Raw genomic sequence first — 21,642 nt, forward strand, 5'->3', positions numbered from 1 at the left:
AAAAACGAGTCTTTTCTTCTTTTCTTATCTTTTCTTTCCTACATGACTCTTGTCTGCATGGGCATTTAAAGAAAAAAATCCCCTGCGCTGTGCCCCCTTGATGTGCCAACGCAGCAAGTTTGCAAACGCAACCGTGTATTTGTAGGTCTTGAAATATGCAGATGTGGCTACTGCTTCCCTTTTCTTTTATGGTCTTCCTCTGCTTCAAAGCATTTGTTCTGGGATGTTGCTGTTTCCTTTAAATGTACAGAGCATGTAAAGCTCTGTAGTAAGAATCGGAGAAGGCAGGAAGGCAGTGGGTGGGTAGGTGGGTGGTGGCAACCAGGGCTTCCCTGGCAGATGACAATGGGGACCCTTCAGTTCTGTCCTTGCTGTTGTCTGGTACACACAGCAGAGAAAAACGTGCCAAGGCCACTGCAACTGACGTGCCAGCAAGCCACAAAATGGCCTGTTGAAGGTGTTGATGTTCTGGCCACAGAGTACCTTGAACCCAGGTCTTGGGGCCTGATGTGTGAGGCAACTCCTGAGCAACCAGACCCCAGCTTCTTAGAAGTGACCATGGAAAACCGACCTCTGGGGATGGCATTGGCTGGCTCCTGGCTCCTGCTCCTTTGTTGCCGGTCTGCCCTGCTCCTCAAGCCCTCTGGTATGTATGTGTTTGAGTGATGATTCTGCCAGTTACTCCTGAGAGTAAGCGTGGAGCAACATGGGTTCCACGAGGCAAACTGATGGAGGATAGGATGAGGGAGATAGAAAGAAATGGCAGTAGGTTAGGATTGCTGAAGCTGAAAACCAAAGCGGGCTCCTGTACACTTAATGGTTGAAGAGGGATTTTTTAAACAACTTGTTAGCTGCCTTCAAGCTGATTTTGACATAGGGAGACCCTATAAATGAGAGACCTCCAAATCACCCAGTTCTCAACCGCTCTGCTCAGCTTTTGCAGATTTATGGCCATAGGTTTCTTGGATGGAATTTATCCATCTGGAATGTGGTCTTCCTCTTTTGCTGTTGCCCTCCACTTTTCCAAGCATTGTTTTATTTTCTAGTGAGTCCTTCTCATGATACAGCCAAAATATGGCAATGTCAGTTGAGTCATCTTGGCTTCTAGGGCAAGTGATTTGCTCTAGGACACACTTATTTGTCTTTTGGGTCAACCACGGTAACCTCAGCACTCAGATGAGTTGATTCCCCCAAATAATCAAGAGTGTGCAAAACTGCTCCAAAACATAATGGCTTAGATTATTTCACAGGACAGGATCCTATCAAAAACCTCTCCTAAAGAGGGTAAAAATCAGAACTGAAAGTGACGTGATGTGACTTGTGGGCTGCCTAAAATACACTGTAGTTCAAGGGGGTGGCAGATGGATCAGCAAATATTGGCCTCCATCCTATTTCCCTTTCCCATCTAACACATCTGGGGGTCCCCAGATGGGAAAGGTGGCTTTGGCTGGTTGAAACCATGGGAAGCTCTCCAGCAGCAGCCAGATGGATTCACTACCCCATTGACATGGAGGCTACCCAGGTGACCTTCCTTTTCCAGGACATGTCCTAAATTTCAACCTTTTGTCCCGGAGAAATTCCAAAATGTCCTCCATTTCGAGCATCGCTAAGAAGCACATGGAATAATGGCACATTTGCTGTTCTCTTTCAAGAAATGCATTTACGTTAAAGCCTCTACTTGTTGCAAATGGGATGGGCCCTTCTAAAGTTCTTTTTTCCTAGAAGTAGCAGCAGCAGACAAACTTAGGGTTCAACAGCAAATGTGTTAGGCAAGTGAGGACACAAGTCAAATGTTAAAAGGGTTCCCTCCCCTTAATTTCGTCACAAACGGACAAATGGAAGCAATAATTTAAATGAAGATTCAGTCAAGGGTTGTTGCTAGTAAAGCACAATTTTAAGCATTTGTCTTGCTCAGAGTTCTATAAGTATATTTCAAGCCAACAAGGCATTTTAACAGAGAAAGATTCATTTAAAAAAGCAAAATAATAATAATAATAATATATGATTGGGTAAATAATAAAATATAGTATGTATAATATAGCTGGAATTAAACCATATGAGGGAGCCAGTGTGGTGTAGTGGTTTGAGTGTTGGACTACAACTCTAGAGACCAGGGTTCAAATCCCAGCTTGGTCGTGGAAACCCACTGAGTGACCTTGGGCAAGTTACACTCTCTCAGCCTCAGAGGATGGCAATGGCAACCTCCTCCCTCCTCTGAAAATGCTTGCCAAGAAAATTCAGTGAATCCTGGGATCCTGCCTTAGAGTTGCCATAAAGTTGGAAAAGACTTGAAGGCATACAACAACAACAACAACAACAACAACAATGAAACCATATGAAATGAATTGCTATTTCTATTAGTGTTTCTAGCTTTTAATTTGTAATGTCCTACTTTTTCCTTGAATGTCCTACATTTTGTGGTGCTTTGTCCTCCTTTGCGGTGGTGACATCTGGTCTCCCTGAGGCTACCAGTTTCCATTGCAAATCTCTGCACTAATGATGCATCTTCCTTTTTTTGTCTATTTTGGCAGCAACATTTCGGCCTACTCAGTTGAGTCAACCGGTGGGAACGACGGCTGAGTTCCACTGTAATATCTCAGTGGATGTTTCAGACTCTTCAATGAACTGGTTCAAACTGGGGGCAGATAGCCAGCCAAGAATACTGGATACTAGCGACAGGAACAAAAAGTACCAAATAACTTGTCTGAGTTCAAAGATGTCCAAGATGACCATCCTGGAATTAGAAAAGAATGACAGCGGAACCTATTTTTGCACGTTCACATCTTTCTCCTTAAACCAGACTCTAACAGAAAGCGACCGAGGAATCCTCACTGTGACAGGTCTGATTGAGCACTTCAGGCCCTTTCCCAAAGGGTCTGGCCATTGATTCTGTTACAGATTGTATGCTGTTAGTGGCTGTCCTATCATTGGGGTGACGGATCTACTCTGGGTTGTACAGCTTTCCATATTTGCAGCTTCGATTTTTGCAGATTTGATTATTCACAGATTTGATTAATATGTTTTCTCTAGGAATTTGTATGTCGTTCAGCATGACTCTATTGCCAGCTTGTGCCAAAGATCACACTAGAAGACCTAGGGATTGCTAGAGACAACACTTCTCTACTCATTGTAGGTCCTCCAGGGCATTTTTAAGGTCAACTTCTGGCAGGCCTTGACCATAGAAATGCCCTGGAGGTCCTAGAGATTCCTAGAGAGGTGTTCTCTCAAGTAAAAAAAATTGCTTTCCCCCCACTTTCACAGGGATCCTGTGCTCTTAACTTCATTGAATGTGGAGGGTCCACTGTAGTTTAAATTTGCAAGGAGCCATTCAAGGTGCTGAATGCATTTTTGAAGACAGATTTTAACACTTTCGGTGGCTTCTTGAAATTCCAGACTCATTTCAGAGCAGATTCACAGCCCAATGATCGCCATCTCAAGGCTGTCACTAGGAAGGTGCAGGGAGTGCGGTCCACACTGGGTGACACCTCAAAGGCGGTGTATGCCTTCTGTCGTGGAATGTACTGCCATGCCTCTCCATGGATAGAGCAGGATTTCTGGAGACTGAAGATCATGGGAAGGACCAAGTCCACCTGCCCAAAGGTACTAAGGATGCCATCTGGGGAAGCTGTTGGCACACCATGGTGAACTACAGGATGCCTCTCCCTTCACTGAATGCTATCTAGACCCCTTTGGAATCTGCAAATAAGGGTAGTCAACCCATGTCTTGGACAATCCCTTTGGCAATCCTGGTCTACCAGCCATTGGTAGCATTTCAGTGGAGCAATTCTCTTCCATGGTGTCTGGATCTACTCCTGAGGGACCATTATCTGAGGGTGGGGATGACAGCATGAGTTACCACACTGGGGTGACACCAGCTCTAGTGATGCCCCTGGGCTATGTGGATAGCAGTCTTGCCCCATTTCTCCTTTCTTTGCCTTCAGATTCTCCTTAACTGTGCATCCTATTGAGAGAGGCTATGCCACCCTTGCCAGAAGGAAACATTCCCTGTCTTTCTGCTGCAACTGAAGCTTAAATCACACAAAGCACTCAGTTGGGTGTATGGTCACCCATTCTAACTCATGGATCTGAGCTCCGCAACCCTGAATATCTGCGGAGGGGCGACCTCCACTATTTTCAATGGCACACGCATGGTGGCACACCCCATTGAAGCCTATGGGGCTTGAATATGCGCAAGTCTCTGTTTTTGCAGGGGGAGGGGTCCAGAATGGATCCCCCATGAAAACAGAGGGCCAACTGTATATGGTTTTTCCTCCAAATAGAGGAACCTAAAAAGTTCCCCTTTGAATCCAACCACATGTTCTTCTTCTCCAGCACAAAAGACTAACATGGAAAGTTTGGTACTCATTATAAGTTACTCATGTAATTTTTGGTAAATAATGCAAATATTTACCATTCTTACAAATTGCATATGTATATATGTTAAGTCAGTAGTAAATATATGCATTTTGCATAAATAACTTCCTCTCCTCTGAACAAATCTTGCCAAGAAAACTCTATGAAAACCTTAGGATCACCATGAGTTGGAAATGACTTGAATGCACACAACAACAACAACAACAACAACAACAACAACAACAACAGTAAATATTTGGATTATTTACTAAAAGTAAATAATAAGTACCAGACTTTTGAGCTACTTAGTTTAGAGACTTGTGTAGAAAGGGTACATTGCCCTAATTTTTCATTTGCTTCTGCTCCAACTTCCTTCTTTCCACAGTGGTCAAGCAAAGGCAGAACTTGGAAAAGTTACTATTTTGGACTTCAGCTTCCAGAATAGCCAAGTCAGTATGGCAAGTTTGGGGAGCTGTAACCCAAAATAAGTAACTTTCCCAAGCTCTGTGAAGCCTCTAGGGAGCCCTCAAATAGAACTTGAGATCAACCTCTCTCTCTCCTGTCTTACTTTTTTTGAAAAGCGAGTAGTACAAACAATGATATGGGTTTTCCAACGTAGAAATAGAAACATTTCTAGTGCTTCAGATAATGTCGTCTGATTTAGCATGTTCGGTTTGAATGTTATATTTAAATATACTCAAAACTTTATTTGGAAATTATTTTACTGGAGGACTTATAATACAGAAAGAGAATGGCACATATATTTCCCTTACCGTTAATAAAAAATAACCACATCTCAAAGAACACTAGTCTTTAAAGGTCACATATTCAAAAACAGCTTTCAAAGACATAGCTGTGTTGGCCCAGATCAGTATGCAAAGCGATCTTGTAGCACCTTTGAGACTAACTGAATGAAAGAAGTTGGTAGAATTAGCTTTTGTAGACTAAGGATGTATACACACTGCAGAAATAAATCAGTTTGACACCACTTTAATGGCCATAGCTCCATCCTACCAAATCCTGGGATTTGTAATTTGGAGAAGTATTCAGACTAGTCTGTCAGATTGCTCAGGTGCTTTACTAAACTACAAATCCCAGGATTTGTTGGGCAGTTAAAGTGGTGTCAGACTGCTTTATTTCTGCAGTGTGGAAACATACTAGGTCTTCTTCATCAAATGCATTCCACTCAGACAAGGAAAGAAAGTGGAAGTGCATCTGGATAGTAGCACTTTTCCACATGCCTTACTGGTAGCTCTTCAGTTTTCTTCCTGCAGGAGACGGTAGTAAAAGTGGTCTCTCACGGGAAACAGAACTGAAGCCCTATCGATGTCATGCAGTAAGGCACATAGAAAGGCGTTAATATCTGGCTAAACTTCTGATCTCTTCTTTGTGTGATAAGCTCCCTACTCTACGGAAACTTGTTCCACCAATGACAGCTGTAACTGATATATTTTGTGCAGCTGCTTCACTCATTCACTTTCTGCACTGCTTAATAGTTCCATTTCAAATTAAGAAAAATTCCATTACAGCTATCTTAACTTACTGGTTTTACTAAAGGATGGATGTATGCCTGTGGCTACAGGCAACTTCTCACATTTTATCTTGGCTACTTGTAGTTGTGACTGAATGCAAAACAAGAGATTTGGGTTGCATCTGCACTCTAGAAATAATCCACTATGACACCATTGCCAAAACATTCCTATGATAGGGTCACCTTAGAGTCCATAACTTGTGATACAGTTAGCCTTCTCTTTCAGAGAGCTCTACTGCCACAACAAACTGCAATCCCCAGAATTCAATAGCATTGAGCCATAGCAGTTAAAGTGGTGTCAAACTGGATTATTTCTACAGTGTTGAGGCAGCCTTTGTGAACCAAAACAAGCTTAGCAGTGTGTTTATTTGTTAGTCTGTTCTTTAGGGGCTAGGGTTTGTCGTACTTGTCTCCTTAGAAAAGTAACTAGAAGTTCATATCTTATATTTAGACCATATTTAGCAATACAACAGCTCAGACAATTGTGGATAAACACACATACACATATACACTCATGATGTGGAATTTTTTTTCTTGGGATAAATATAGCAGTGGAAAACTTTCTGGAGAATTTCCCACCCTACATCTCTGAATATAAGACATGGCCTGGGATCCTGGTAGTGTCTTACATTTGCGTTAGTTTCCCCACAGAAGCAGATGGACATTTTTTGTCCAATGCTTAAAGTGTGCACTCAATTAGGGGTAATGCACATGGAATTGTACACCGCACACTGCATGTTGTATAGCATGTCCACATTGCATGTTTGTTTGCATATTCAGTTCCACACTGCTGCAATTTGCTAATGATGTGGCATTGTGCAACTGCTGCATAACTCCATGATGCAGGATTTTTGGGTAAAGTTTTCTTTAGTTAATCAATGAGTTTTGTTTTTGTTTTTGACCTTTATGTGTCAGACCCACTGGACATTTCTGCCTCTCTCTTTGAAATCTACAGAATTTGCACCAAAGACTGAATTACCAGAAGAGGAGGAAGAGGAGGATCAGGACCATAATGATGAAAAAACTAATGAAAACACTGACCACAAAATCCGCCTTGTTGCCATTGGAGTGTGTGGACTCCTCTTGGTCTTGATACTGGGATCTTTATGTTTCTTCCTCAATAATGTTAGCCAGCGAAGGCAAGGTATGCACATTGTTTTGCCATCCTTGGATCCTTAGAGCCTTTGCTGGGATTATATAGCATGGTTAGCATTTTCCAGATTGGCTCCAGAATTTATTGATTAAGGATTGGATAAACCATCACTAGTAACATACAGAAGGACCCTTATGTGAAGTCGAAGGCTTTTGTGGCCAGCATCCATAGTTTTTTGTGGGTTTTTTGGGCTATGTGACCATGTTCTAGAAGAGTTTATTCTTGACGTTTTGCCAGCATCTGTGGCTGGCATCTTCAGAGCTTTCTCTGAAGATGCCAGCCACAGATGCTGGGGAAACATCAGGAATAAACTCTTCTAGAACATGGTCATATAGCTCGAAAAACCCACAAAAACAGAAGGACTCTTAGTTTGTGATGTCCCTTTAGAGTTGTTGAAGAGCTGGCATGGTATGATGGTTTGATTGTTTGATTGTTGGACCAGGGGCTAGTCCATACTATTATTATTATTATTATTATTATTATTATTAACCTTTATTTATGAAGCGCTGTAAATATACACAGCGCTGTACATGCAATGTATGATGTGAATTGCTGTGGATTTTCATACATCTGCACCAACGCTTAATTGTCCCCACTTTCCTGAGCAGATTCCCATCTATTCATCTTTCCTTTGTCCAAAATGCAAAATTCATGCAAAGAGAACTGACGGCCACAAGTTAGATAATGTGCATTCTTGGACTCTTGTAAAAACCATGAATCCTTTTTTGGAGGAATTTGTGGGGGTTTTCACATCCCCTCACAATAAACACAAATTCCTCCAAGTTGTGTGTGGCCGGAACACATTCTATTTGAATGGAAATTTGGGTTCGGCTGGTCAACCAATTACAAATCCATGTAACAGCTGCCTTGTCTACTCCACATTTTACAAGCTTGTTTGCAAGAATGTCATGGGAAACTTTGTCAAAGGCCTTGCTGAAATCAAGAAATACTATATCCACAGCATTCCCTTCATCTACCAAGCTAGTAATTTTTATCAAAGAAAGAGATCAGATTTGTCTGGCATGACTTGTTTCTCTGAAACCCATGTTGACTTTTTGTGATTATGGCATTGCCTTCTAGATGTTCACAGACTCTCTGTTTAATGATCTGCCCCAGAATCTTTCCTGGTATTGATGTCAGACTAACTGGACGATAATTGTTTGGACCCTCTTTTCCCCCTTTTTTGAAGATGGCACCAATGTTTGCCCTCCTCCAGTCTGCTAGCACTTCTCCTGTTCTCCAGGAGTTCTCAAAGATTATTGCCAATGGTCCTGGGATTACATTTGCCAGTTCTTTTAATACCCTTGGATGTAGTTCATCTGGTCCTGGAACACACTCTTTCTTTGGCGGTCTTTAAACAGAGGCTGGATGGCCACCTGTCAGGGTTGCTTTGGTTGTGATTGCCTGCATGGCAGGGGGTTTGGACTGGATGGCCCTTCTGGTCTCTTTCAACTCTATGATTCTATGATTCCTCTAAGGCTGAGAGGATGTGACTTGCCCAAAAGCACCCAATGGGTTTCATGGCTGAGCAGGATTCAAACCCTGTTCTCCAGAGTCATGTTTCCTCCTTTGGAGGGTTTTAAAGGCCCAGGACAGATTGCCGAGAAACAGGGGCCTGCCAGCGCCCATTTTTGCTCTGCACGGACGACGCAGCCTCCAAACAGTGCGCTGTCACTGTGGAGCAAAAAGAACTCAGTATTTCTGAGTACTTTCATGTGGATGCTGTATGGCGCTTATGTACATGGGACACTGCCATTGTAACGGCACCAGTACGTACTAGGGTTAGGGACCGAGTGGTTGGCGCACGGTCCCTAACCCTAGTATCGGCCCTGGTATGCCACTTATTGGTGGTATGTACCGGGCCAAACAGGGGCTAGATGCTATCTGTCAGGTGCTTTGATTGTGAATGAGAACTGTTTTAATTGTGTAGACAAGCCCTGAGACTCCAGGAGAACATGGTTCAAATCCCCACTCAGGCAAGGAATCCCATGAGGCAACCGTGGGTGAGTAACACTCTAAAGGAAGTCAAGAGCAAACATACTTCCATGAGTTTGTATGAGTTTGTATGGCTATCAAAGTCTGTATGTGGTGTAGTGGATTGGGCATTGGACTATGACTCTGGAGACCAGGGTTTGAATCCCCACTTGGCCATGGGAACCCATTGGGTGAACTTGGGCAGGTCACACTCTCTCAGTCTCAGAAGAAGGCAAAAGGCAACCATCTCTGAACAAAATCTCCCCCCCCCCCAAAAAAAAAAAAGCCATCATTGATAGGGTCACCATAGTTGGAAACAGCTTGAAGGCAATAACATCATGTTCTTTTAGTGCTCAATTGCTTCCTCTGTAAGGTTTTGCAAGAATTGTGTATAAAACTGGTTTAACTGCCTCTTTGGCTTCCAAGCCAGAGTCTACCTTACAATGTGTTGTTAAGTAAACTATTATCATCACTCTACTAACAGATTCCATTCATTAACCTTAAAGAACCAATTTTCCCTAAGCCATTTAAATGGTGAGTGAATTTTATCACTTGTGTTGTTCTGCAGGGCAAAGAAAATTCCGTGATGAAAATGCTCCCTTGGTAAGTTCTTTTTGACTCAAAATGTTCAGTTGTGGGAGTAGGAAGTCATTCGCTCCTAACTGGCCGTATTTTGTCTTTGCTGCATCATGACATGCTGTAAGTAAAAACTCAAAAGACTGGGCAGAATGAGGGAGTAACTAGTTTCCCTAACAAGTTACTCTAATTACTTGTTACTTTTTGCAGCACTACTACTTTTCAAAGGAATAAGAGTAAGTTATCTGCCTGTTACTCCTCTCTGTGTGTTTACTGCCTGCGTCTGAGCAAACGAAGGGAGCAGAGAGTTGTTTTGAAATGTCTTCTGCATTTTTCTCTGGTGTGAAGGTGCAATATCTGAATTAGCCACATGGGGGAACCAGACGGCATTTTCCTGTAGTTTCCAAGGACACAATAGTACTAGTAATGGTAAACTTGATAGTGACCGTCTGATATACCTCCATTATAATCTGTATGCAAAGGGATCTTACAGCATCTTTGAGCCTGAGAGAAAAAAAGCTGGTAGCACAAGCTTTTGTAGATAGTGTTCTTCACCCTGTGCTTCTGATGGAGTAGACTCAGACTGCTGTAGAATTAATGCAGTTAGAGAGCCAGATTGTGCAGTTGTTTGAGCATTGGACTATGACTCTGGAGACAAGGGTTCGAATCCTAGCTTGTGCATAAAAACCTACTGGGTAACATTGGTCAAGTGACACTTTCTCAGCCGATGGCAGTGGCAAACCCCCAACAACAGATTATCTTATGAAAACTTTTGTATGATTTTTAAATGATTTTCTCGTGTTTTAATGTGCTGATTTTTTTTAAAAAAAACTTTATTGAAAGCATTTTAATTTGTTGTCTCTGGGCAGCTGCCTTGGATCCCATCTGGGGAGAAAGGCAGCATACAAATGACGTAAATAAGTAAATAATTAATAAATGTCTGTTCAGATCCAGCAGCATATTGGCAGCTAGTGTGATTAGAAGTTGGAACACATTAGAAAAAGACCCATGGCAACTTCTTTTCTTGACTTGTAGGAAGCAGAGCCCCCCGCAGTGGCTGTATTCACCGTGGATTATGGAGTGCTGGAATTCCAGGCCAGACAAAATATAAGGAGGCCTCCTCTTTGTCCTCCTTCTCCCAAGCAGCAAACGGAGCAAACGGAATATGCCACTATCGTCTTCCCCCCGGAGAAGCCAGACCCTGTGAATACTGAAAAGAGGACTAAAAGACAGGGGAGATGTGCCGCCAGCAGGGCACATCCACATTGAAGGGTCAGAGGCAAGAGATGGTGATGGGCAAGTCTTCCTGCCCCACTTCTGGGGCAGCACCAGAGATGTTGACAGTAGTGGCCATGATTCATCTCTGAAAGCAGACACAGTCTGGAGCTCAGTTGCTGACTAGAAACCACATCCTCCGATTTCTATGCCATGGAGGTGGACTGAGGCGAGAAACAGACTGCATATGTTCAGAGTAGGGGGTTTCATGAATATTGACTATGTTTTCCACCCATGATGACGAAGGGTGTTTTGACGTATCGGGACATGCTGTGGAAGAAAATTCCAACCACCACTTGAGAATGAAAAAAACGATAACCCCAAAACCTAGCCCATTCCCCCTAATTTTGTTGTGTTTCTTTCTGTGCAGAAATTTGGATTTGAAAAAAAAAGTTGCACTTTTCACAAAAATGCAGGCTGGCATCCTGTGCAATAGTTACGAGATTGCAAGCTGGACTTAGCTGAGGATTTACATTTATGGTTATTAACAACCAAGCATGGCCCTCCCAAATGTTTTTAGCTGGTTGGTGTTGTTATCTGCCCTCATGTTGGCCTGGACTCACTGCGACCCTGTGGGTAAAACATCTCCAAGACCTCCTGGCCTCCACTACACTGCTTAAATTTTGTAGATTCAGGCCCATGACCTCCCTGATTGAGTCCATTTATCTGGCATGTGGCCTTCCTCTCTTTCAGCCACCTTCTGTCTTTCCTGGCATTATTGCTTTTAATAATGACTTGTGCCTTCTCATGATGTGGCCAAAGGACAAAAGCCTCAGTTTTGTCATCTTGGCTTCCAGGTCGAGTTCTGGTTTAATCAGTTCAAGAACCCATTTGTTTGTCTTTTTGGCCATCCATGGTATCCTCAGCCCTCTTCTCTAGCACCACATCTCAAATGAATTGATTTTCTTCCTATCTGCTTCCTTCACTCTCCATCTTTCACATCCATACATGGTAACAGGGAATACAATGGCCTGTACAATTCCAACTTTTGTGCTTAGTTGTATATCTTTGCTCTTTAGGATATTGTCTAGTTCTTTCATGGCTTCCCTTCCCAATCCTAGTCTTCTTCTTATTTCTTGTCCTATTTCTTGGCCCAGTCTCTGGTGAATGCAGTCTATTTTTAGCCAGGCAACACCCCAGTTCAAGGATATTAAAGGTGCTGGAGATTAGAGCATTGGGAAATTATGTCTGCAGTGCCCCCCTGCTCAAGGGGTACATTGAAAACAAACAGTTGTTGCCTGTTCTGAATGCACCCTGGGATCCAGAGGAGGAGGCAGACATCACTTCCCAGTCCTCTGATCCACAGTGTCTCAGAAACTCTTTGCTTGATGTGCTTCCTGAATATATATATATATATATATATATATATATATATATATATTTGGAGGGGTTGGCAACTTCAAATGCTACTGCAACAATGGAACTCTGTCATCATAGTGTAACAATGCAGAATCTCAGCCAGTGTGTTTTGTGTGGGAACAAATTTTGCAGAAATGGAATCGTTACTTTTGCACACAAAAAAAACAACAACTTTGTGTGAAATTTTTGGTAAAACAAATCCACAAATGAAAATGACAACAACCCACACTGAAAATATGTGCAGAAACCCCTTCTTGTGATCTCACAAGATCCCTAGAACAGGGTGTCACAGTCATTTGAGCCTTGGACTCTGGGTTTGAATCCCAGGTTGCCTATGTCAACTCACTGGTTGACCCAAGGCAAGTCACACTCTCACAGCCTTGAATGATGGCAATGGCAAACCCCCCTCTGAAAAAAAGTTGCCAACAAAATCCTATCATAGGGTCACCTTAGAGTCGATAAGTTGGAAATGACTTGAAGGCACACAACAAGAACAACAAAGTGATCTCACTCAGCAGGGAGAAAACATTCGCACTGAAGGCTGATATCTCTAGAGTAAACCCAAGTGCCAGAGTTAAATTCATGGAAGCATATGAAAATGGATTATTGTGTTAAGGAGTGCATCTACACTGTAGTTTGACACATACTTTAACTGTCATGGCTCCATCCTACAGAATCCTCAGATTTCTAGTTTGGTCTTTGGCAGAGAAGGCTAAAACCTTGTGAAACTACAAATCCCAGGACTCCATAGGATAGAGCTACAACACCATGTTGGGGTTTCAGGTTGTCGGGATAATGAAGGATTCTTTTTTCATAGTATAATTCCTGTATGTCACTGAATGTAATGGCAATAGTTGTGACATAAACAACTAGCAAAATTAAAATCATGTTTTTAAATTACAATATCATGCATACAGCTTCAATGCATTTACATGTACATACTTGCATGTGGTTACAGTGAAAATGTGATAAGATGTGATGTTTTAAAGAAAATGTAAAAGGAACTATTTTTTAAAAAATAAATAAAAATATATATTTTTAAAACCCTGGGGCCTCTTCTATTATTATTATTATTATTATTATTATTATTATTATTATTATTATTATGTTTATGTTTATGTTTATTGATATCCTGCCTTTCTTCCCGTACAGGGACTCAAGATAGCAAACACATCTAAAACAGTCGATGTTAAAACAGTATAAAACAAATACAAAGTTAAAAAAACAATTAAATGATTCAAATGATTAAAAACATTACATTATTACAATTTAAAATAAACTCCTTCTTTCTCCTCCTGCTGGGCCTTGTCCCATTCCCAACGTCCCTTCGCTGTTTTGAAGGGACGCAGACTGACCAACATGACCATTATATTTATTCAAGAGCAGGCAAAGAGGTTTCTCTGGGAGCTGTTCAGATCACTGCTTGGCCTTGTTATCTCACATTGCTTTTATTTTTGGAGGATATTTTAACGGAATTGTTTTATGGATATACATAGGTAAAATCTTTTATATTTTTATTAGCTGCCAGGTAGGCTGGATATGCATTCTATCAATAAATAAGGCAACACTCTGATGTATTTGGTGCTGGATTTATTTGTACATGGCATGTAGACACAATGGGGAGATCCACACTGCAGAATTAAAGCAGTTTGACACCACTTTAACTGCCATGACTATCTTACAGAATCCTGGAATTTGAAGTTTGGTGAAGTATTTAGCCTGGTCTGCCAGAGAGCTCTTATGCTTCACCGAACTACAGATCCCAGGATTCTTTAGGATAGAGTCATGGCAGTTAAAGTGGTGTCAAACTACTTTATTTCTGCAATGTGGACACACCCATTAAGAGGATTCAATAAATAAAGTCATAAACAACCAGTGGCTCCTGCATTAATGGAGTGGTGAACACTCTTTCTTTTTAGTCCAAACCCTAAAGGAACTGTCCAAAGTGCTGACTCAGACCCACAAACTATGGTTTGTGAGTAGCTACTAAGTGGACGAATCTGGTTTGCAGAACATTGTTTGGGCAAACTGTTTTGGAGTTATACCCAGTGTCTCACAAGCCATAATGTTGCCTTATTCTCAGGTGGCATTTCCCTTTGGGACAGCATCCTGGGGTTCTCTCTGGGAAGAGAAGCTGCACAAACTATAGTTTGGAATATAAAGTACAAATACTGTAATGCTGACCATGGTTTGTTTGGCAAAGTGTGGAAAAAACAACACGTCAGTTGTAAGTAAGTTGAAGGGAGCCAGTGTAGTTTGAGGGTTGAACTATGAACTGCTCAGCCATGAAACCCACTTGGGCAAGATACACACTCTCTGCCTCAGAGGAAGGGAATGGCAAATCTACTTTAAACAAATCTTGCAAAAAAAAAACAACAACAAAAATCCCATGATTGGTTCACTTTAGGGTTGCCATAAATTGGAAACAATTTGAAGCCACACAACAACAACTAGTAAGTGCAAACAAGGCTTCATATGTTTTTTATTTACCCTAGTTCAGCTCTTACTGTGCTGCAAGCCTTATTCATATGGAGCAGGGGTAGGCAACCCTTTTGAGCCGGGGGCCGGGTTGCTGTCCCTCAGACAACTGGGGGGCCGAAGCCCAAAAATAAATAATTAAATAATTTTTTAAAATTTAAATAAATAAATAAACCGGGACAAATGTAGGACAAAATTTTCAAATGGAGGACACTTTTTAAAAAAATAGAGGACATGCGCAAAAATTTGCTGATTTTTTAAAAAATGTTAAGATAAATGCATGTTTCTGAGGCTTCTGTAGACAATTGCCCCACCATGCCCCTCGTGCAAGAGGCCAAAGGCCTCGGCGGCAATCGGCAGCAGGACTGGGCTGGGGCCGGTCCCAAGGCCTCGCCGGGCCGCATCCGGCCCGCAGGCCGCAGGTTGCCTACCCCTGATATGGAGGAACAAATAATTATTTGTTATAATTATTGCAAACTTACCGATATGCTTCCAACTTATTTTCTGTTGTTTTTCAGAGGTGTAATCTTTTTAAAAATGTGTCCCAAGAATGGAAACATATTTGGTTAACTGCAAAAAAAGGGGGGGAAAGCATGTAGCCATTATGATTTTCTTCTAACGTTAGAGTACACTCGGGGTGAGATTTTGTGAGGCCACATCAACACCTAGTGTGGTGGCGTTCTTTTCTCACCTTTTGCCTGAAATTGCAACCTCTGAAATTTTTATTGGTTTCATTTCACTGCTGCTGCAAAGTTTGAGGATCGAAGGCCTGTTGACTTATTTGGTCTTGAGTCCTGCATATGTAGCAGCTTCAACCTGTGTGAACCACACTGAGCCACATAACCCACAGCTCAGTGTCTTGCTAGTATGTGGGAAAGAGTGCAACCTAATTGTGGATGATGGAAAAACAAAATGTGCAAATTGAGGATGGGTGACACCTGGCTTCACACCAGCACATGTGAAAGGGTTCTAGGGGTCTTAGCTAAACACAAGCTAAACTATGACGTGGAAGCCCCAAAGAAGCCAAGGCAGTTTTAGACCACATTGGCAGGGGCATAGTGTCCAGGTTAAAGGAAATAATAACCCCACTCGGCTCAGCTTTGGTCAGATCTCAACTGGAATATTGTGTCTAGTTCTGAGCATCCAAGTTCAAGAAGGACGTGAACAAGCAGGAGCATGTCCAGAAGATGGTGACTAAGATGGCGAAAGGTCTGGAAACCAGAGGAATGAGCCTGGCAGCTAGGTATGTTTAGCTGAAAAAGAGAAGACACAAGCTGCATCCACACTGCAGAAATAATGCAGTTTGACATCACTTTAAATGTCATGGCTTAATGCAGATACCAAGGGCCTACTCTCTCTCTCTCTCTCTCTCTCTCTCTCTCTCTCTCTCTCTGTGTGTGTGTGTGTGTGTGTGGACAGAGGGAGAGAGAGAGAGAGAGAGATTCCCATATTTTTTTTGCAAAAAGCTTGAAAATATTTTTTTTAAAAATATATTTTTGGATATATTTTATGTATGGTAATCTATATATACAGTAGGCCCTTGGTATCTGCTGGGCTTTGGTTCCAGACCCCCACGTGGATACCAAAATCCATGTTCACACAAGTCCCACTGAATACAATGGCACAGTGAAATGACGTCTCTTATATAAAATGGCAAAATCAAGGTTTGCTTATTGGAATTTACATTTTAATATATATATATTTTCAAGCTCTGGATGCTTGAATCCATGGACAAAATAAAATCTGTGGATATGGAAGGCTGAATGTATATATTTTTATTTATTATGGTATTTAACACTCACTCTCTCTCTCTCTCACACACACACAATCCATATATATATATATATATGGATTTTTCAATTTTGTGTAAGGGCCACCATTTCACTATGCCATTGTATTTAATGGGACTTGAGCATCCATGGATTTTGGTATCCATGTATGGTCCTGGAACCAAACACCAGATGATACCAAGGGCTCACTGCATTACATATTTCAGAACTGTGGATAAGGGAGAATCAACCTGTATGTAATCTTCATTGAGTCCTTGGTTTAGGATCTAAAACAGGATTCATAGAATCATAGAATCGTAGAGTTGGAAGAGACCACAAGGACCATCCAGTCCAACCCCATTCTGCCATGCAGGAACTCACAATCAAAGCATCCCCATTGATAGATGGCCATCCAGCCTCTGTTTAAAGACCTCCAAGGAAGGAGACTCCACTACTCTCCGAGGAAGGAGTTTGTTCCACTGTCAAACAGCCCTTACTGTCAGGAAGTTCCTCCTAATGTTGATGTGGAATCTCTTTTCCTGCAGCTTGCATCCATTGTTCCGTGTTCTTGTCTCTGGAGCAGCAGAAAACAAGTTTGCCCCCTCCTCAATATGACATCCTTTCAAATATTTAAACAGGGCTATCATATCACCTCTTAACCTTCTCTTCTCCAGGCTAAACATCCCCAACTCCCTACGTCTTTCCTCATAGGGCATGGTTTCCAGACCCTTCACCATTTTAGTCGCCCTTCTTTAGACAAGCTCCAGTTTCTCCACATCCTTTTTGAATTGTGGGGCCCAGAACTGGACACAGTATTCCAGGTGGGGCCTGAGCTAACTTTTAAACAGAACATCATAGAGTTGGAAGAGACCACAGAGCAGGATAGAGTGGCACTATTACTTCCCTTGATTCTAGGCACTAGCATTTTGCCATCTTCTCCACACAGTGGCCCTGCCATTTCCTTCTTCTTCCTTTTGCTGCGGACATATCCAAAAGAGTTATTTTTATTGTTCTTAACCTCTCTAGCAAGCCTGAGCTCATTCTGCACTTTAGCTTTTCTGATTTTACCTCTACACAGGCTAGCTATTTGTTTGAATTCCCCTTTGTTAATTTCCCCATTTTTCCATTTCTTATACATGTCCCATTTAAAACTTAGCTCAGTTGAAAGTTCTTAGTCATGCATCCTGGTTTCTTTAGACACCTTCCATGTTTCTTCCTCACTGGAACTGTTTTAAATTGTGCCTTCAGTATCTCCCCCTTGAGAAATTCCCATCCGTCTTGAACTCCCTTCTCTTTTAGTATTCCTGACCATGGGATCACCCCCAGTATTTCTCTAAGTTTACTGATTGTTACGTTTGTTAGCAGGAACACCATTTAGTGCTAAACATGGAGGATGGTCTCTTTTTCACACACATCCTTCTGATGCTTTTTAATGCTTTGAGCTCCCTGGGCCTGATCGAAGTTGTTGCAGCACAAAGCAATGAGTGCTACTTTCAATTCCAACATAGAATACGTATCTCCCTGCCCCCCCCCCCCCCCGCCGCCCTGCGCCACTAGGCTTGTGGCATGTGGCTTGAAAATGGTACATATGAAAAAAGATCTGGGTTTTTTGGAAGACCACAACCTAAAAATGAGTCAACACTGTGATGTGGCAACTAAAAAGCCAATGCAATTCTGGGCTGCATCAACAGGACTATAGTGTCCAGACCAAGGGATATTATTCTATTGTGTTTTGCTCAGACCTCACCTGGAATATTGTGTCCAGTTCTAGTCACCACAATTCAGGGAGGATGTGGACCAAGGTGGAGAGGGTCCAGAGGAGGGCAACCAAAATGGTGAAAGGTTTGGAAACCACCAAGCCCCATGAGGAGTGGCTCAGGGAAACTGGGAATATTTAGCCTGGGGAAGAGAAGGTGACATGATGCCCATGTTTAAGTTTTTGAAGGGGTGCCATATTGAGGATGGAGTGAGCTTGTTTTCTGCTGCTCCAGAGATTAGGTCACAGAGCAATGGATGCAAGCTACAGTAAAAGAGATTCCACCTCAACATTAGGAGTAGGAGCTGTTGGATAGTGGAAGATGCTGCCTCATAGAGTGGTGGAGTGTCCAGAAGAGGTCAACCAAGACGATCAAAGGTCTAGAAACAAAAACCTATGAGAAATGGTTCAGGGAGTTGGTTGTGTTTACCTTGGAGAAGAGATGACTGAAAGATGAAGGTTACATATCTGAAGGGATTTCTGATGGAAGGTGGAGTGAGTTTATTTTCTGCTACTCCAGAAAAGGAGATTCCAACTAAACATTAGGAAGAGTATCTTGATGCGGCACTAGCAGCTGTTTGATGGTGGAATGGACCATCTTTGGAAGGTGGAGGACTCTCAACTCTTGGAGGTTTTCATACAGAGGTTGGAGGGCCATCTCTCAGGAATGCTTTAGCTGTGGAGGCAGAGGGTTGGAAAGGGTGACCCTCAGGTAACCTTGCAGCTCTATCATTTTATGAAACACTTTGGCCTATTACAGACAGCCAAAATAAAACTGCTTCGAGTCACAGTGGAGGTATGGTGTTTCAATGATGCATGCGTCCTGAGAGTCCAGAAGTCACACCAAAGCCATGCTCCAGCCCTAAGGACTGGAGTGTGGCTTTGGTGTGGCTTCTGGACTCTTAGGATGCATACATCATTGAAACACCATAGCTCCACTGTGACTCGAAGCAGCTTTATTTTGGCTGTCTGTAACAGGCCATTATGTACAATATGAAGTACATACTTATCTGCATGCCTTTTGATCTTTGTTCTTCACCCACAGGTCTGCTTTCGCAAGCTGTTGAGTGCAGCTGAGTAATTCTGAATGCTAGGTGCTGTCAGAGAGCAACTGCTGCGGATGCAGTGGAAAATGCTGACTTGAACTAAAATGGACTCTCTAGCAGCTTCTCAGAAGGATCAGAAAGCCGTTTATTGGGGTATCTATTAAGTCATCTGCTGTTGTGTGGCTTCATGTATTTTCTGGCTTATGGCAACCTGATAGTAAATGTATCATGGAGTTTCCTTTTTTTAAAAGGAAAAATAGTGTTTGAGTTTTATAGAATCTGAGGGAGAAAAACAATGCAAGAAAATAATATTTAAAAAAAAGATAATAGCCAAACAGTGCAATAATGGTCAGAACACTTTTTAAGCAGATTAGACAACAGTTTGTGCTCCTGTCTAATATTAAAATCAGATTATATGTAAGTGGGAAATGTGAGGTAAGAAACCAGTTTGACATATACAAGCAATGGATACTGTGTGAAATAATTACCTCGATATTTCTCTCAACAATAATTTCATATGGTGAAATGAATTCAAAGATACTGGCATGTTAGTCTGTAGAATCAGTACATAGAGACTAACTGAAAGCTCATGCTGCCAATATCATTCTTTCAGTTAATCTCAAAGGTGCTACAAGATCTCTCTACATACAATGAAATGCTGTGTGTATAATCATGTATACAGAAGAATAGAAGAAGACTGGAAGAATCGTGGGGTTTTCTTATCGGATTTGTTCAGAAGAGGTTTGCCATTGCCTTCCTCTGAGGCTGAGAGAGTGTGACTTGTCCAAGGTCAACCAGTGGGTTTCCATGACTGAGCTGGGTCTCCCAGAGTCATAGTCCAACACTCAAATCACTAGGCCAGGCTTAGTAAGACTTCCTCAGAAGAGGTTTAACATTGCCTTCCTCTACGGCTGAGAGAGTGGGACTGTCCCTGCCACACTGGGACTGCTGGAGTAAATAATGTTATGACTGTGGACATTAATATTCAACATGACTTTAATGCCATTTCATGTTTGAGGGATATTATCATGGATGACATACAGTTCTCCCACACTGCAGAAATAAAGCAGTTTAGCACCACTTTAACCATCATGGCTCTGTGTTGTAGAAACCTTGTAGTCTGCCGAAGTATTCAGCCTGATCTGCCGAAGGGATCTGGTGCCTCATCAAACTACAGATCCCAGGATTCTATAGGATAGAGTCAGGGCAAACCATTTTATTTCTGCAGTGTGGATACATCTGTAGTCTAAAATTCAAAACAAAACAAAACAACTTATAAAGGGTTTTGCAAAAACCCCTTTGTTATGCTATTAGATCCAGGTCCCCTAAATGGTGGCTGTGATGATACCTTGTGGCCCTCTGGAGCTCTGGAACATGACAACCCCATTTTGAAGAAAATACAAACAACACAACATTTTACAAAGACAAAATGTTTCCACCGAAACACGACACTGTGCTTTCAGAACAGCATAGTAGGGAAGTGAAGGGAGGTATTGGTGGCTAGAAGGACCTCTGTAGAGATGCAGTCCCTCCACTGTGTGGCAAAGGAGACTATAAACAACACAACATTTTACAAAGACCAAAATGTTTCCACCGAAACAAAATGCTGTGCTTTCAGAACTGCATAGTATGGAAGGGAAGGGAGGTATCTGATGGATGGAAGGACCTCTGTTGAGATGCATTCTCTCCATTGTGTGGTAGAGAAGGTTACCAAAAACACAACATTTTACAAAGACAAGATGTTTCCACCCGAACATGACACTGTGCTTTCTGAACTGACCTTTACCAAGATGCAGTCTCTCCATGGTGTGTTATTTTCCAGATCTAGGCTGAAAGCCAGGGCTTCTTGAAATGGACGTAGTTCCCCACCACTATCTCTTTAGACTGACAGATTGAGATTTCACTGCTATATCAACTCATTTGTATCTGTTTGGCAGTCCTTTTATCATTATCTGGTCACCTGGGCTCTAAACGCATGGACCATTGTAAAGTCCGAACAGGCATAGTGAGTGTCAACTCTTCACACAACTACTCCTAAGTACTGGAATTTCAAGGATAGTATGGGAGAATAAGCTGGATCTCTGTTATTCTCTCCCCCCCCCTGTTTGTTTCAACTCTTTTATTAAATTTTTATTAAATTGGTCTACATACTATAAAAACTACCAAAATTATAACGAAATAAAAGAAAACAGGGAAGACAGAAAAAAGGAAAATATATCACAAAGCATATAAAGAAAGACAAGTTGACATCCAAGTGTTTCTTTAATTCATCTTTAACATGCTGACCCTCCCTTATCCGAAATGCTTGGGACCAGAATTGTTTTGCATTCCAGATCTTTTTGGGGGGATTTTGGAATACCTGTATTTGCAGA

At 41.9% G+C, this 21,642-nt stretch overlaps 1 protein-coding gene across 1 annotated transcript; it reads left to right on the plus strand.

Annotated features, from left to right (window-relative positions):
• The first annotated feature begins 558 nt into the window (after nucleotides 1-558).
• On the plus strand, nucleotides 559-13,216 carry LOC149317913 (programmed cell death protein 1-like). Its single transcript, XM_089507500.1, has 5 exons — nucleotides 559-646; nucleotides 2,532-2,840; nucleotides 6,840-7,028; nucleotides 9,580-9,614; nucleotides 10,623-13,216. The coding sequence occupies exons 1-5, from the start codon at nucleotides 559-561 to the stop codon at nucleotides 10,854-10,856; spliced, it is 855 nt and encodes a 284-aa protein (XP_089363626.1). The 3' UTR covers nucleotides 10,857-13,216.
• Nucleotides 13,217-21,642: the final 8,426 nt, after the last annotated feature.

This window comes from Sceloporus occidentalis, unplaced genomic scaffold, assembly GCF_023333645.1.
Source record: "Sceloporus occidentalis isolate IW3139 unplaced genomic scaffold, rSceOcc1.0.p SCAF_2, whole genome shotgun sequence".
Classification (NCBI taxonomy): Eukaryota; Metazoa; Chordata; class Lepidosauria; order Squamata; family Phrynosomatidae; genus Sceloporus; species Sceloporus occidentalis.